We start from the raw sequence: 17,946 nt of genomic DNA, 5'->3' as shown, positions 1-17,946 counted from the left end.
GAACCGATCCTGCATGGTGCTGAGCACATTGGCCCAGCCCTTTAAAGCACCAAAGGACATGAGTAGTTCCATTGAATTCAGGAGAACTACTTATGTGCTGAAGTTTAAGCACATGCTTAACTGCTTTGCTGGATCAGGCCAGTGTTCTCAGCACCTTGCAGGTTCTGTTCTCTCCTTCCTAGAATCTGCACAAAGGCTGGGACTGGCCAGTTTCCAGCAGGCCCTTTCATAACCTTCCATAACTCAGGCAAGTCTTCTTGAAAGATTCTGATCATCTAGATTTAGCAGTTTTTTGTCATATAATATGTAAATCTCACTGGGACCTTAACAACCTAGGCCAATATAAGTGATATAAATCTCTGTGCTTCACAGCATAAACCAACTGCTAACTATCTGGGACTAGGAAAATGCTTCTGCTATGGGCAGATTATTGCAAAATGGCCGATAAGGGAAGATTTACACATTCCTCTGAATCATCTGCTAAAACCACTTTTGGTAACATGATATCCATCTAGATCAGCTTTTCTCAAACTGGGGTCTCTGGATCTCCAGGGGGTCCACTGGCCCCGCTGATCAACTCCTCCCCCTCCCTCCCAGCACCTCCTGCATGCTGGGGAACAATTGTTCAGCTCTGTGCAGGAGGCGCTGGGAGGGAGTGGAGAAACAGGGCCGGGATGTGCTCGGGAGTGCAAAGAGCAGGGGCAGGGGTGAAGTGGGGCCGGGAAGAGGTGGGGCAGGGGAGGGGTCTTGGGGGGAAGGGGTGGAATGGGGTCAGGGCTTGGGGTAGAGCAGGGATCTTGGGGGTCTGGAAAAAAATTCAAATCGAAATGGGGGTCCTCGGGTTGCTAAAGTTTGAGAACCGCTTGTCTAGATAGACCATTGATCTGATCTGGTGCAACATTTCTGGTTCCCTACATTTGTAGCCATTTTCCGGATCATTTCAGCCTCTGCTATATCTTTCCAAAGGTGAGACTGCCAGAATGTAGTGCAGTGCTGCAGGTGAAGGGGACTGTTTGATATAAAGTCCATTATTCTCTCTCTCATTGCACATAGAAATAGTAATAGCAGGTACCTCCTCTGAGTCCTCCACATTGATTCCTTGGTCCTTTTCCTCGGAGAATCCCTCAAGCCAGAGCCCATCAGCCTATATAAGAAATGTAGGTTCCTCTTGCCACGGTATGTTACCTTATACTGTGCTCCGTGATTTGCTTATTGGGTTTAAATCCCTACCAGCAATCTGACCACTAGCAGATTTAGGACAAATGCTGCCGCCTTTGGGTTAGCATTTTGTTTAATTCATACTAGACTGGGTGTACTCTCCTTAGAGCCTTTCAAATGAGAAGCGTGTTGGTAATAAGTGGTAGAAACTCCATCTCTTGACACATTTAAATTTAGACTGCACAAAACATGTACAATAGGGAAAGTGGGAGATTAGCATCTTCAAAGTTCTATTGTTCTCCCTAATGGCCCATCCAGGCTGATTGCCTACTGTGTGGTGGGCGTTCCTCAGGTGTAAACCCCCTTGTAATTGTTACAGTCAATATTTCTAACTTCAGATACAGAAATGATACATGCATACAAATAGGACAAGCATATTCAATAAATCATAACCTTTTCAATGACACCTCACATTTCCTATCTTGCATAAAACACATCTTAGTTATGCCATATTGATGAGATAACAATATCTCTATGAAGAATATGGGGAGTAGTGTCACAGGACCCACTTCTGTTGGTGAGAGAGATGAGCCTTCAGGCATATGCAGAGCTCTTCAGGTCTGGGTATGTACACCCACCTTGTCTCTCTAATCTCCTGGGAGCAGCGCAGCTACAGCAACACTGCATAATGCAACTTTTGGCTGCTTTTTAAAGAGAAGCCGTGTCAGAAACCGGAGGACATTCCTGCTCAGACAAGACCAGCGGAGTCACACTTCAGCACCAGAAAGAAGTTGGCAAGTAGGAAGGAATTCAGAGACGAACTATTGGGATGATGAAGGTGCCACAAAGACTGGCCTGGGAGTGACAGTGGTTGTTCGTTGTGGCAGAAAAAGGCACAGTCACGGCAAAAGTAATAATTTTAGTTTAATTAGACGGTTGAATCCTGTGACTTTTTCCTTCCAGCTGTTTGGCAAAGCAAAGTCTGAGGAGAGTCACATACTTTCTCATTACAGTAAGAATTGCTTGAAACCATTTAACATTCTACTAACAATTTGAAGTCATTTTAAAGATGACTCCACTATACTGGGTGCTCAGTACACACAGCCAGTATCTGACAACTCCCTGGAAAAGCCTTGCTGAACCCTGGGGTGGAGGCTGACACAGACCTTTAGGACTCACCCCCTCCAAGAGTCATATTTTTGGTCACCAAAGTCTTGGCCATAGCAAACATCACTATTGCTTGCTATGTGTATTGTGGTAGTGCCCGAAAGCCCCAGTCATGGGCTAGGGCCCCGGTGTGCTAGAGGCTGGACAAGCAGAGAATAGAAAGATGGTCCTTGCTTCCAATGTGGGGCTGAGATAAAAGATGACAGATGGCTGCAGCCAGCAACATGAAGACTACAAGGCTACAGTGGGACAGCACTGCTCAGCATGAGTCTCGGCATGCCAGCGGCCGGCCGGTTGTCTATGGTTTTGTAGGCATCACAGCAAACGCACCTTTCCAAGAGGGACTTGAAAGAGGACAAGAAGGTGGCTTTGTGGAAGTTTACAGGGAGCTCAGCATGGAAAAGAGTTCAGAGGGGTGTCACGGAGTCCCCGGGCGATGCTCTGGAACTGCTCCCCACAAAGCCAGGCAGGACTTTGGGGAGCCTCCTCTCCCTTGGAGCAGACTTGTTCAGGGCAAGAAGCTCACATGGCTTCACCTCCTGGGTCTCTCCTTGGAGCATTCAGCATCCTCTGCCCCTCCATGCGCTTCCCACAGCGAGCCTGCCCAGTGGGGTCCTGGGAAGCCACAGGGTCCTGCACCCCCACTTTGCAGTCAGACGATAACTTTAGCCAGCCAGTAAAACAGAGGTTTATTCGATGACAAGAACAGGGTCTAAAAACAGAGCTTGCAGGTACAGCGAACTGGACCCCTCAGCCGGGTCCATTCTGGGTTCAGTGAGCCAGACCCCAGGTCTGCATTTCACTGCTCATCCCCAGCAAGCTCCAGACTAACAACCCCCTCCAGCCCCTCCTCTTGCTCAGCTCCTTCCTGGGCCAGGAGGTCACCTGACCTCTTTGTCTCCAACACTTCAGTTGGCACCTTTGCAGAGGAGGGGCCCAGGCCATCAGTTGCTAGGAGACAGAGTGCCAGGCATTTAGGTGCACTGGCCCTTTGCTCTGCAGCAATCACACACCCTTATTCCACCACCTAGATACTTAAGAACTGCATAGGGGACACTGAGGCACCAACACAGTATTCAGAGAAAACATTAAGAACATTCCTAGTTCATCACAAGGGGCTTGCTTGAAAATTTAATAAGTGGGCAATGGAGGCCAGAACCACTGGCAGAGCACAGATAGGAGCTGACATCTCAAAAGCCTATGAGATATGACAGGCAGAGTGGGGACAGGCTGTGAAATGCTTGAAAGTGAAGGCTGAATAGCTTGGTGCAGTGAAGAAGGAGTTGCCTGTGGAGCAATGCAGAGAGAGGGGTGACATGAGCCAGGAAAATGATCGTGACAGCAGCATTATGAATGGATGTGAGTCAGGAGCAGCACAAGGGTTTTTGGCGCCCTAGGTGCAGGGCCGGCTTGCCGGTCCTGCGGCTCCGATGGACCTCCCGCAGGCGTTCCTGCGGACGGTCCACTGGTTCGGCAGCTCCAGTGGACCTCCCGCAGGCGTTCCTGCGGACGGTCCATTGGTTCAGCAGCTCCAGTAGACCTGCCGCAGGCGTCCCTGCGGACGGTCCACTGGTCCCGTGACTCTGGTGGACCTGTCACAGGCGTCCTTGCGGACGCTCCACCAGAGCCGCGGGACTAGTGGACCATGTGCAGGCACGCCTGCGGAAGGTTCACCAGAGCAGTCTGCCGCCCTCCCAAATCCTGGCGCCCTAGGCAACCGCCTAGGTCGCCTAAATGTAAGCGCCACCCCTGATGTGAGTGCACCAAGATTGCATTTGTTGAGGCCAGAGAGAGAGCTGCTGCAGGAATCGAGACAGGAGAGCGATAGATTCCAAGGCTGGAAGGGACCATTGTGATCATCTAGCCCGACCCCCTGTGTAACACAAGCGACAGAACCTCCCTAAAATAATTCCTAGAGCAGAGCTTTTTCTTTAAAAATCCAATCTTGATTCAAAAATTGAATCCAGCACGACTCTTGATAAACTGTTCCAGTGGTTAGGGACTGTCGGTGTTAAAAATTCACCCCATAGTTCCCGGGTGAATTTGTCTAGCTTCAACTGCCAGCCATTGGATTGTCTTAGACCTTCCTCTGCTAGGCTGGAGAGCGCATTATTAAATGTATGTTCTCCAGGTAGGTACTTGTAGACTTTAATCAAGTCACTCCTTAACCTTCTATTTGTGAAGCTAAACAGACTGAGCTCCTTGAGTCCATCACTATAATAAAGGCAGCTTTTCTAATCCTTTAATCATGCTTGTGGCTCTTCTCTGAACCCTCTCCAATTTATAAACATCATTCTTGAACTGAGGTGATGAGAAGTGGACACAGGATTCCAGAAGCGGTCGCATCAGTGCCAAGTACAGGAGTAAACTAACCTCTCTACTCCTACTTGAGACTTCCTGTTTATGCATCTCAGGATGGCATTAGCTTGTTTGGCCACAGCGTCGCACTGGGAGCTCATGTTCAGATGAATATCCACCAGGACCCATCAAATCCTTTCAGGGTCATTGCTTCTCAGGATAGAGTCCCTATGTTCTTTCTTCCTAGATGTATGCAATTACAGTTAGCTGTACTCACTCATACATTTGTTTGTGCCCAGTTTACCAAGCAATCCAGATCACTCTGTACAGTGACCTGTTCTCTTCATACTTTACCACTTCCCCAATTTTTATGTTATCTGCAAACTTTATTGGTGACGATTTTATGTTTTCTCCCAGGTCATTGATACAAATGTTAAATCGCATAGGACCAAGAACCGATCCTGGCAGGACCCCACTTGGTGATGATTCCCCAAGATGAGTAGAGCCTGGATGAGAGTTTTAGCTGCATGGGCGGAGGAAAAAGGCCAGATTCTAGAATTATGCAGGATGTGGATGTCAGGATCTAGAGAGGGGTCTGAGTCGAAAATGACACCCAGGCTATGGGCCACAGTTGGGTTGTCCACAGTGATCGAGATAGGGGATGGCAGGAAGGGTTTGTTGGGGAGGGAGAGCAAGAGCTTTGTTTTAGCCATGTTGAACTTGAAGTGACAGCTAGACCCCCAGAGAGACAGGCCGAGATTCTGGTTTGGACAGGAGCAGACAGGTCTGGAGTAGAGAGATGGATCTTTGCATCCTCTGCCTGGAGTTGATAATTTAATGTGTGTTTGCAGATGAAATTACCCACAGACAAGGTGGCGATGGGGAAGAGAAGAGGACCAAGGACACAGCCGTGTGGGATCCCCAGTGAGAGCTGATGAGGGGTGGGGAGGTGAGGAGTATCCTATCTCTCTTCAGTACTTATATGGTCCCCATCAGTGTAGTCTCTGAGCACCTCACAATGTTTAATGTATTTATTCTCCTAACACCCCTGGGAGGCAGGTCAGGGCGAGAACTGGGGAAATGGGGCACAAGAAGTCTGAGGCGGAGCAGGGAATTTAGCCCAAGTGTCTCAGGTTTTAGACTAGCATCCTGACGACTAGAGCATCTGAAGAACACGTTGAAGCTGCTACTGGAGAGGTAAAGGAGAATGAGGAGAAGACAGAGGCAGGAAGCCAAGGGAGGCTTAGCTCTTGAAGAGAAGAGGAGTGTGGTCCATGGTGCTGAAAGCAGCCAGTAGCTCAGGGAGGGTGAGGAGGGAGTGCTGGCTCTCAGCTTTTGCAAGGAGAGGTCATAGAGCCGTAGGCTCCGATGCTGCAAATGTCTGTACACTTGTGTAACATTGGAGGCGTGTTAGCGTTCGCAGGATCAGGACCTTCACAGCAAAGAAAGATGGCGAGAACTGCTGTAAATCCTATGGGCATGGGATGCTTGGACACTGATGTCATGGGAGATGAGTCAGCATGGACTTGACGGTTCTAAGTGTAACACCGACAGACCCCGGTCGTCGGTGGGCGGAATCGAATCTGGGACCTCTGGAGCTAAATGCACAAGCCTCTACTACATGAGCTAAAAGCCAACAGCTGTTAGCTAAGGCTGTAGAGCAGGCTCATAATCTCTCTTTCTAAGTGGTCCGGGTGCCATTCGATGGGACAGACACCACACCCAGGAGGTGCGTGGGTTACATAAGTAGCACATAGGGCTGTTTGCTTAGGGCAAACACTTGAGGAGAATGGTGAGTCAGGCCACGAGACATGGGCGAGAGAGAGACATGGGCATCTGCTGCTGCTTTTGTGAAGACATCCTTGGGATCACAGTTTGGAACTTGAGAAAAGCCCCCCGTCCCCTAGCAACCTGAATGGTGCTTGAGGACAGGCACCAGTGTAAAGCCCCCCAAATAGTTTGTTTTTTACAAAAGCGGCACTGGGTTGGGGGAAAGGGAGACAAACAGGAAATCCCCTCCCCTTTTTTCAATGCTGTTTGCAATACACAGTGATCCCTTCCAACCACAACCACTGGACAAACTGGAGAAATGGTCTGAAATAAATAGAATGAAATTCAATAAGGACAAGTGCAAAGTGCTCCAATCAGGAAGGAACAATCTGTTGCTCACATACGAAATGGGCAATGACTGCCTAGGAAGGAGTCCTGGGAAAGGGATCTGGGGGTCATAGTGGACCACGAGCTAAATATGAGTCAACAGTGTAACACTGTTGCAAAAAAATTGAACATCATTCTGGGCTGTATTAGCAGGTGTGTTGTAAGTAAGACACGAGAAGTCATTCTTCCTCTCTACTCCTCGCTGTTTAGGCCTCAACTGGAGTATTATGTCCAGTTCTGGGTGTCACATTTCAGGAAAGATGTGGACAAATTTGAGAAAGTCCAGAGAAGAGCAACAAAAATGATTAATGGTCTAGAAAACATGAGCTATGAGGGAAGATTGAAAGAATTGGGTTTGTTTAGTCTGGAGAAGAGAAGACTAGGGGGGACATGATAACAGTTTTCAAGTACATAAAAGGTTGTTACATGGAGGAGGGAGAAAAATTGTTCTTGTTAACCTCTGAGGACAGGACAAGAAGCAGTGGGCTTAAATTGCAGCAAGGAAGGTTTAGGTTGGACATTGGGAAAAACTTCGTAACTGTCAGGGTGGTTAAGCACTGGAATATATTGCCCAGGGAGGTTGTGGAATCTCCATCACTGGGGATTTTTAAGAGTAGGTTGGACAAACCCCTGTCAGGGATGGTCTAGATAATACTTAGTCCTGCCTTGAGTGCAGGGGACTGGACTAGACGACCTCTCGAGGTTCCTTCCAGTTCTATGATTCTATCTTTGGGAAAGTGTGGTTGTGTGACCCAGATTTCACCAAACAGGGCAGATTACTTGTTGAATTGTTTGCGGTTTAAGGGCTAGCATTGAAAACTTCCTCAGTTTCCCCTAGGTGACCCTATGCGATATCACCCTTCTGAGGGTAACAGAGGCAGCAAGGGAGCAGATGCTGCAAGCGTCTGGGTACAGACCTGGTCCTTACGCTGCAATGCTGAGTGCCGCAATGATGCCAGCAGAGTTAATACAGGAGTGGCGCAGCAAAATATCCTACTGTGGTGGATGAAATAAGGCAGTCCTTCCCAGAAACCACCTGCAAAGGATTGCAGAGTACCTCCATGAAAGCTTCCTAGAGATCTCCATGGAGGATTCCCGGGCCATCCCCGTGCACATAAACAATCTGTTTCAGAGAGCACCCTCTGCGTAGCTGAGTGGCCACCGATACCCACTACACTTACTTTTTTGTTCAGATTAAACATAAAAAATAATAGCATGAGACCGTAGATCCCTCTAAGCTGCGTGGCCATGCAGCTGTCTATTAAGCCCCACGCAGGGTCTTATGGCTGCAGTGAGGAGAGATGCACGGACCTGCCGCAACAGGGAGAGGCACCCTTCCCCACCAGCCCACCTCAGACCTGCCCTGGATTCGCTGCAGCAAGGGGAGAGGAGCCCCTCGCCTGGCCCGGCCCAGCCAAGTCCAGCCCTACTGGAGCTGCTGTGGCCAGGAAGAGGTGCCTCTCCACCGACCCCGAGCTGCTGCGCTGAGAGAGCAGTGTGGGGAGTCCTCTCTCCCCACCACAGCCCCAGGGGAGCCTGCCCCCCAAACCCTCATCCCCAGCCCCACCCCAGAACCTACCCCCCATGCCCCAGCCCTGGGCCCCCTCCCACACCCCAAACCTCTCATCTCCAGCCCTACCCCAGAGCCTGCACCCCTAGCTCGAGCATTTACCCCCTACACCCAACCCTCTGCCCCAACCTTGATCCCCCTTCTGCACCCCAAACCCCTCATCCCTGGGCTTACCCCAAAGCCTGCACCTCCAGCTGGAGCCCTCAACCCCTCACACCCCAACCCTCTGCCTCAGCCCTGAGCCCCCTCCCACACTCTGAACCCCTCGGCCCAACCTCCACCACATGAATTTTGTTATATGCACCACAATGAAGGTGATGTCACACATCACCTCAATCTTGGTGCACATAACAAAATTCATTCCACACATGGACATAAAAAATTAGAGGGAACACTGCATGTAGCCCCTGTGGTTTGATGGGAAATGTATACTTACCAGAGATGCCTTCCCCGGCATCACGCTCCGCCACCAAGTGGTCCTGTGACGGGATGGACTCCAGGGTTAAAAACAGTTCTTGGCTGTTGGGGAAAATGGATCCTCCGCTTGCCCACCTCACATTCTCCATCTCCTCTTCCATGTCAACTATGTCTTCCTTGTTGTTGCTCGAGATCACCCAAGGCTCCTGGGAGGTATCCATGGAGCATTTTCAGGTAGTGGTGGGCTTGCTGCCGAGAATCGCATGCAGCTCCTCATTAAGTCGGCATGTCTGTGAGGCAGAGCCAGAGTGACTATTCACCTCTCTTGTCTTCTGGTACACTTGCCGAAGCTCCTCTATTTTCACATGGCACTGCTGCGTGTCCCTGGTGTAAACCTTCTGCCCTGTGCCCTGCACAATCTTGGCACAGATGTCAGCGTTTCTTCTGCTGGATCGGAGCTCTGCCTGCACAGACACTTCACCCCATAGAGGAGTAAGATCCACCACCTCTTGTGCACTCCAGGCTGGAGCGCGTGAGGCCTTGAGTCTCCATGATCAGCTGTGCTGGCCAGCTCTCCATGCCAATCAAACAGGAAATGAAAATTCAAAAGTTCCTGGGGCTGTAGCAGGGGAGTTTCCCTTGCACCTGGCTGACGTACAGTGGAGTTGAAAGTGCTCTCCAGAGTGATCACAGCAGAGCACAGTGGGACTTCTCCTGGAGGTCAATTCATTCGAATTACACAACCCAGTGTCTACACTATTCCAATGTGACCTGTGGGTATCGAATCAAGTGCTGCACCTCCCGTGGAGGTGGAGTACAGAAGTCAACTTTACAGGCCACTTAGGTCAGCAGCCGGGACTCGGTAGTGCAAACCCGTACATTATCAGAGTGACGGAACGTGACTTGGGTCGACCTAAGTTTGTAGTGTAGACCAGGCCTCGGTCTCTTCCATTTCTAATGTCTAGGGAAGAAAGGACTTGGGGCTCCATCTTGGTTTGCCCTGTTTGCTAGTTGCTTGCTTCTCCATGCTGTGCAGGGCTGGCGTCGGACCTTGTAGAAAGGTAATGATCGGGGACAATGCAGCATCCAACGTGGCCAAGAGGCTCAGGCAGGAAGCTAGCTGGGCTGCAGTCATGGCTGTCTTTCCTGCTGCAATGCTGGGAAGACAGTGGCAGTTTGCGGGCAGATACTCCATCTATGATCTTCCAGAATGAACTCCTGCAGCTGCAGAGTATCAACTTGGAGGAAATAAATTAACAAGCAGAGCTCGCGTTCACAAGTTGGCACAGTGGATAGCTGGGCATTCAGCTGGCTAATCGCCAGGGGCCTAGACTCAATTCCCCCTCCTCATATTCTTTGTACGTCAGTCTCAGAGGAGGAAATCAGAAAAATATTGCCCAGTGTTTTCTTTAAAATCTGATGGAAACACTGAGAAGTAGCAGGGCACAATTATTTGATAGCCAGCTTGGGTGCTCTTTTATCGCCATTGTGTCTGTCACACTCTTGAGCCAGCCTGGAAGGCATTTTATCGCCATAAAAATCTCCATTGCTATAGAATGCTCAGCTGGAGTTTTGTGAATGTAAACATTTTCAAAATTGTATAGCTTCATTCGTAACAAATACATATTTGGGAAGGAAACCTCAGTTTCCCCATCTAAGTAACAGCCCTTTTTGCTGCCTGAGGATTCACCAGGGGCTGGTCTACACTGAAAACTTACGCCAGCGTATCTCCGTCTCAGGGGTGTGAGAGACAGAGAGACACAGCCATGCTGGCCTAACCCCTATGGAGACAGTGCTAGCTCGACAGAAGGATCCTTCTCGACCTAATGGTGATAGGAGCGCTTCTCCCAGTGCTGTCGTGTGCCTGCACTGAAGCCTGTTCAGTAACTGCAGTGTGTGACATGTAGACATATGCTAGGATAGAGGAATGTGCTGTCTAGAGGTACGTGTGACCTGTTCTTATGAGCAGCTGGTACACAGCTGCTTTTCACACCTCTACTGATCAGAGCTTTACATTGTTTTAAAAAGTTTATAAATATAAATTGACCCACAAGAGGCTCCAGGCAGAGGTGGAGGGAGGGAGCTGCAGGAGGCTGAGGGGGTCAGTGAACTGATGGGCATACATCTGGAGGTAGGAGGCTGGGTGGCATGCAGCTCTGCATATGGGAATGGGGACTTGAAGCGGGGAGGGCAGAACCAGGAGGTGGGATCAAAATAAAAAAGTACTAGATTATAAAATCCCATCCCTTGCTCAAGGGACCAGTTTCTAGTAATCTGATAGTACTTAACTCAAAGCATCTTCCAAATACTAGGAAATGGATTGTGTCTATTTCCAATACAACTGACCCATTCTGGCAGCCGAAGAATTCGCTCTTCCCAGCACATGCAGCGCCTTCAGCGCAATGGGTGCAGCGTGCTGGTAATTAATGAAGCCGGAGTTTTAGCATTTCTCCATTGGCTGCTGTGACGAACTGGGAATTTTCTTAATGTTCTCTCTGAATACTGTGTTGGTGCCTCAGTGTCCCCTAGGCAATTCTTAAGTATCTAGGTGGTGGAATAAGGGTGTGTGATAGCTGCAAAGCAAAGGGCCAGTGCACCTAAATGCCTGGCACTCTGTCTCCTAGCAAATGATGGCCTGGGCCCCCCTCTGCAAAGGTGCCAACTGAAGGTGTTGGAGACAAAAAGGTCAGGTGACCTCCTGGCCCAGGAAAGGGGCTGAGCAGAGAGGAGGGGCTGGAGCTGCCTGAGGGCAGACATGGGGGTCTTGCTCACTGCCCCCAGAATGGACCCAGCCGAGGGGTCTGGTTCGCAATACCTACAAGCTCTGTTTTAGACCCTGTTCTTGTCATCGAATAAACCTCTGTTTTACTGGCTGACTGAGAGTCACGTTTGACTGCAAAGTGGGGGTGCAGGACCCTGTGGCTTCCCCAGGACCCCGTTGGGGCAGGCTCACTGTGGGAAGCACACGGAGGGCCAGAGGATGCTGAATGCTCCAAGGAGAGACCCAGGAGGTGAAGACGTGTGAGCTTCTTGCCCTGAACAAGTCTGCTCCAAGGGAGAGGAGGCTCCCCAAAGTCCTGACTGGCTTTGTGGGGAGCAGTTCCAGAGCATCGCCTGGGGACTCCGTGACAGCTGCTTTAGCCTAGCTGGGGGTGTAGCATTACATCACTAGTGCAGGAACAAGAGTCCAGTGTGGAGGCAGCAGAGCAGTGGGCTGTATGCTGGAGTCCTCGGGCTTCTCAGTGCACCTTCAGTCTGCTTTCCCTCACTCATTGCATACCCAGGAAACACAATAGTGATCTCCATGGTTACATTAATTCTCCTGGTGCCTGTGCATTCACAGGTGGGATCTTCTGACCCCTGAACATGCTTCCCAGCTCCCCAGCCATCCCTCCGGCTCCTGCACAAATGTTCCTGCTCTCTGCGTCTTAAGTGCACATGTGACTCCCTCCTGGTGCCTTCCTCTTTAATGTTCCTTTTACTCTGCGGTTCTGAGTGTATGTTGCGGGGTGGGGGGAAGGCCTGGGGCTGTTCTCCAAGCCTCGCGTTTCCTTACCCTGCGCGCCTTGGCATCCGAGGGCTTTTTAGAGATGATATACTTTCTGTCAGACTGTGGGGGAGGCGAGAGGAAGTGGTCACTCCTGTTCCCTGCACATTCACAGACCAGCCTGCATCAAATCCTGGCGCTTAGCTGATAACTTTCTAAAGAGAAAGAAACCAGTAAATGGCCCAATTAAAACAGACAAAAGAGGAAAATGTGAGTGAGCGCTGGAGTGCTGGCGAGGAGGCTAAGCTCTGTGGGAAGTGCTCCATGTTTGTCTGCCAGTACCTGTTACTTGAAGGGCTCTGACATTTTCCAGACTTCCCTGCAGGGATAGCAACACCTGATTCCACTTAAAACTTGTAGTGTGTCTCCCCCCAGCCCTACACCTCACCCTAGAAACCATAGAGTGTGGAGAGGATAAGGATGTAATTAGCTGGGAAAAACTTCCCAGGACTTCCGTCAACGTATTTCATAGCCACACTTGGATACTGCTAACACACTAACAACACGCACACGGCAAAAGGCATGGGGCTAAGGCAGGTGCTCAGGTGCTCGCTTATCCTCTGCCCAGTTTGCAACTTTCACATGCACCAAAACTGCGGTGCTTGCAATGCGCCCACGAATGATGAGCACTGCTTGAGACCTGAGGAGGATGGTAACTTCACCCCAGGGAACTGAGGAAGCAGTTTGCTCCGTAAAGATTTCCACAGAACAAACATGCTGCAGCCTGTGTCTATTTAGCATCTGCTGACCTCTTCTCCTCTGTGGTTGAGGCTGTTTTCTCCAGTTCCCTGCCCCCATCCTGCTCTGTGCTGAATGGGACAGCAGGCCCCGCTTGCAGGATGTTTTTCAGTGTTTCAGATTTATGGTTGTCTGTGTCAGATTTAGTAGGTGTAGGGCTCCTGAGAAAGCGGAGGTCTCTGTGCAGAAATGGTGAAGGAGGGGCTGAAGGAAGAAGCTGCTCTGAGACAATCCATCTTGCACTAACCATCACTTAGAAGCTACTCTGAGAAGGGTATCAGATTCAAGGCACTAGACACAGAAAATCCCTAAGCCCTCTGTGAGCAGGCTCTGTGCTGAGTGAGCCCGGAGCGGGGGCTGCTAGCACCCTCTGGTGTGAGGAGTCTCAGGTTTTAGATTAGGAGAGCAGATCTCCTTCCTCTCCCAAAGCAGCACGGGAGGGCTGTGTCACCCAATAGACCCATAACACAGTCTTTGGGAGCACAGTATTGCTGGAGGTGCAGACCTTATTTCAGCACCCCTAGCCAGTGCTTCATCCTGGCCAGGGCTGAGCCCTGACACCTCTGAGCTTGGCAGTTCAGAGCCCCGGCACCTCTGCCCTGGCACATCAGTTGTGAAAGTAAAAAATAAAATTGCTTGAGCCCCAGCACCTCTTTAATTACAAATTAAGCCCTGCTCCCAGTACTGTGCTTCTGGGTGTGGCGTCCCTCATATCATGGATATGCTTCATCATGTCTCTTCCAGCGATGTTTGTTTTATTATGAAGAGGACGATCATGGTTCCAAAATGAAGGTTACACCAGGATTTTCTTTTCAGTGGTCTTTGTGGTCTTCTAAATTGGTTTGGACATGAATATTTTGGGGAAAAGGCACCAGGAGTGATAGCTGTCAGCATGCCTGATGTTCCTGCAGTACCCATGTGCTGGAAGTTATGTCACTAAACTACAGGCTGGAAACAAATTTCAGGCAGGGTATCTCCCTTTTTCCAAACATGTTTGTCAAACACTGCCATGAAAATTCACACCCGCAAAGAAACACGCTGTTCGAACATTGTCGAAGAGAACAACATACCAGACCTGAAGAATGAACAACAGCGTTCCCGGTCAGCCCTGGTCAGGCTGTATGAGTTAATGCCACAGACAGTTTGCAGACCCTGCCTGGCAATGAAGATGCCAGTGAGTGTAATCAGAGAGATCCCAGGGTTGGAAGACAAAGAAGAACCACAGTGGGCCCACCAGCAGAGGAAGGAGCAGGCTCACAGCTCTGGTCTGTGCTGCCTCCGGGTCCCGTTCTGTCCCTAGGTGGAGGAGCAGCACACGGGACATAGACACAGATGGTGCCAGACCGGAGCTGCGGTCTGAGCTGCTGAGGCTGCTCCTTGGAGACCTTGCTGTTCAGGGCAGGGAAGCATCAACCACAGAGTTCAGCACTGGGGAGTTATTTCCAGGTAGGGGCCCTCCACCCTTCCAGAGCATAGGCAGAGGGCTTCACTGGGACATCGGGCCTATTCCCCATCTCCCTCTATATTTCAGCTGGCCCCCATCCTCTCACCATGACCATCCTCTGTGCAAACACACACACGTGTAGCTTTTCCTTGCCTAACACAAAACAGTTACTCTACAAGCCTGTCAGCTACAGAACAGCACGCCTTCCGAACCTCCCCCCTACCCTGGAGATCACAAATCTAATCTGATAAAAGAACCTCCGAAAACTATTAAAGCTTCTAAGGAAAAATAACCTCCAAATCAAAACTACCCAAACTGGGAAATAAAACTCCTCTCACGAACCCTCTCCTCCCCAGGGGCAGAGGGGAAAATGCCTGGCAAGCCTTTGGGGGCATGTGTTTACTTGTTGTTTATGGGATGGTGTGTGCTTGTGAGTGGGGTGGGGCGGGAGAGTTGAGGGAGATGGAAGTAGCTGTATGCAGGATTCTCTTACTAACTTGGCTAGGGGAGTTAAGGTCGCTGCTGCAACAGGATTCTCTGCGCCTTACTCCTTGCTGGAGCACAGTACTTCAGAAGCCTGAACTCAGACGTTAGAACCACAGAGAACGTTAGTGTTAAAACCAAAACACACGTGCCCAGCCATCCCCCAGGCAGCCAGGTGGCAGAGCATTTGGGGCAGTGCCAGGCCTAGCCCATTCGGGGCCCTAGCAGGAATATTCTGCACCCCCACAACACATACTAATAATTAATGGGTTTGCCTTGAGCTGCGTGGGGCCCTAAACAGTTGCTTAGTCTACATCCGCCTAGTGCCGTCTCTGAGGTGGTGTTTGAAAGACTGGAACCGTGCCTTTCAACTTGGGCGGGGACCTGCTGCATTTTGTGCCCGCTGAAGTCTTCTGCTGCTTTCCAAGGCAGCCCCAGTGGAGTGTGGTGCAGGAGCCCAGCCTGGGTACAACCCCAGCTGGGCAACGTGTGGGGAGCTACATCACAGAGGAAAGGCTGCAGCATCCTGGCCAACAATGGCCACCTTTGAAGCCACCTCTCTGGTGGCATAGGTGCAGTGGCTCCCCAGGCACGGTCCTTCACACAATGCAATTGTGGAGAGTGCCCAGACTGCAGGGTCTAGGAGGAGTTTTGCCCAGCCTTGGCATGATACCTCAGTTTAAAGGTCACATGCATTTACCTGGTTGTAGGTGTGTAGTGGGTTCCTGGTGATTCCTCCCACTCTGCAGCCCAACTGAGCTCCAAGACCCGCCCTTTACACTTCCTGTCCACCTCTTAACTTCCAGTGGGAGGGGCAGGCATGGCCTGGCTCCGCCCACCTGGGATGGGAGCGTGGGAGGCTCAGTGGGAGGCCACTTCACCTCACTACAAGGTGCCACAGGTCAGCGTTTGACATTGGAGGCAGAGCTCTGACAGGCGGGAGCAGAGGCTCTGTTGAACCGCTCTGGAATGCCTGGTACTTTTCTTTCATTTGAGTTACAAGCTGGTTTTCGTTTCTTCCCAGCCAGGTCTCTAGACAAACTCTATAACTTCGCCGACTGCTCTGGCCTCCACCTGATCTTTGCGCTGAATGCCCTGCGCCGAAATCCAGATAACTCCTGGAACAGCTCCAATGCGCTCAGCCTGCTGAAGTACAGTGCCAGCAAGAAATACAACATCTCCTGGGAGCTGGGCAACGGTGAGTGACCGGCCAGCTCACCCACAGCTCCCACAGCGTGGCGCTAAGTGCGGCAGCAAAGGAAGGGTCAGTTCCCCCTTCAGACCGAACACTTGCAGATCCCAGCAAGCTTTGCCTTAGCCATTCAGCAGGGACTGTAGGGAGCCTGCAGGGAGGAAGTGTGCACTGTGGGAGTCCCAGCTAGTTTCAGAAGGACATCTCTGTAACATCTATGTGAGGGCTCCCGTCTGCTGGTATTTCACACACAGAAACCCTTCCACCCAGCTCACTGCCGGGCACAACGGGGCGTGCCACAGATGTGCAGTCAAGCCACTGTGTGGGCCAGCGGGGCAATAACCAGCTACAGGAGACACTGCAAAGGAAGGAGCGTGGCAATGGGGAAGGGACTCTGGAGGTCCCTCGTTAGCAGGGTGGCTGGAACAATGCGGACAGTGGGGGGGTCTGTGAGCCATTGAACCAAACTGGAAATCCCTATACAATGGAAACCACTTCAAGCCAGGGGTGCTGCAGCACCCCCAGCACCCCTAGTCCCAGCACCTCTGCCCATTAGCCCTCAGCTGGCCCCAGGATTACCGGGGGTGGAAAGGGGTAGTAAGGCCTCCTCTCCACCTTCTCCCAGTTTAGGAAAACCTGCGATTGAACCCCAGGCTGGTGAAGGTCAGTGAAGGGAGCTCACAGCACCCATTCATTCCTATATCCCTCCTGCCTCTCTGCCTACTCTACATTTAAAACTTACACTAATCTAGCTGTGTCAGTCAGGGGGTGTCTGGCTGGTGAGCCTTGCCCACATGCTCAGGGTTTAGCTGATCGGCATATTTGGGGTTGGGAAGGAATTTTCCTCCAGGGCAGATTGACAGAGGCCCTGGAGGGTTTTCGCCTTCCTCTGCAGCGTGGGGCACAGGTCACTTGCTGGAGGATTCTCTGCACCTTGAGGTCTTTAACCCATGATTTGAGGATTTCAATGTCTCAGACACAGGTTTGATACAGGAGTGGGTGGGTGAGATTCTATGGTCTGCTTTGTGCAGGTGAGAGTAGAGAATCATAATGGTCTCTTCTGACCCTAAAGTCTATGAGTCTAAGATAGCTGTTCTGACAGAACCCCTGGTGTAGAAGCAGCTGTGCTGATACAAGATTGCTTCTGTTGACACAGTCTACGTCCACACTTAAAGCAGACTATAGGAGCTCCTCACGTAACGTGGTCCCAGTGAATGTTTTGTTATGAGGTTGCTAATCTATTGGAGAACATACTCCTTTAAAGTCCTGCAGTGTTCCCTTATAACCTTGTTGGGCTCCTCCTGTTCTGGCTGTCCAGCACTCCTGTTGGGGAGTGGGGTCAGGGTGTGAGGGCTTGCCTGCTCCCTAGCTGGAATGCTGGATGGGCGGAGTGGGGCAAGCCCCCACACCCCCACCCCGCTACACCCCTGCCTCAACCAAGCTTCACAATCATCAGTGATAAGTACAGTATTCAATTGTTTCTTTACAATTATTGAAAACTTATATTGTATATGTATATAATGTCTTTTGTCTGTTGAAAAAAAATTCCCTAGGGTCTAACCCTCCACACCCTCCATTTACATTAATTCTTATGGGAAAATTGAATTCGCGTAACATCATTTCACTTAAAGCTGCATTTTTCAAGAACGTAACTAGGATGTTAAGTGAGGAGTTACTGTACTGTACCCCTTTAGGAGGCTGATTTGTGTACCTCCAAGTTTCACCTCACTTAAAAACGACTTGTTTCCAAAATCAGACACAAAAATACAGACGTA

General features: G+C 50.5%; 1 protein-coding gene across 4 annotated transcripts in view; it reads left to right on the top strand.

The window, feature by feature from the left end:
- Nucleotides 1-17,946, top strand: part of HPSE2 (heparanase 2 (inactive)) — a 327,209-nt gene that overhangs the window by 177,348 nt on the left and 131,915 nt on the right. For 3 of the 4 annotated variants that reach the window (XM_075073007.1, XM_075073010.1, XM_075073008.1), the window contains exon 4: nt 16,004-16,177. The exons of the other annotated variant lie outside the window; for it this stretch is intronic. In XM_075073007.1, the coding sequence (XP_074929108.1) occupies nt 16,004-16,177 (174 nt within the window). The remainder of the gene's footprint in view (nt 1-16,003; nt 16,178-17,946) is intronic. 4 annotated transcript variants of the gene reach the window in all.

This window comes from Chelonoidis abingdonii, chromosome 16 (genome assembly GCF_003597395.2).
Source record: "Chelonoidis abingdonii isolate Lonesome George chromosome 16, CheloAbing_2.0, whole genome shotgun sequence".
Classification (NCBI taxonomy): Eukaryota; Metazoa; Chordata; order Testudines; family Testudinidae; genus Chelonoidis; species Chelonoidis abingdonii.
This window is presented reverse-complemented; position numbering and strand designations above follow the sequence as displayed.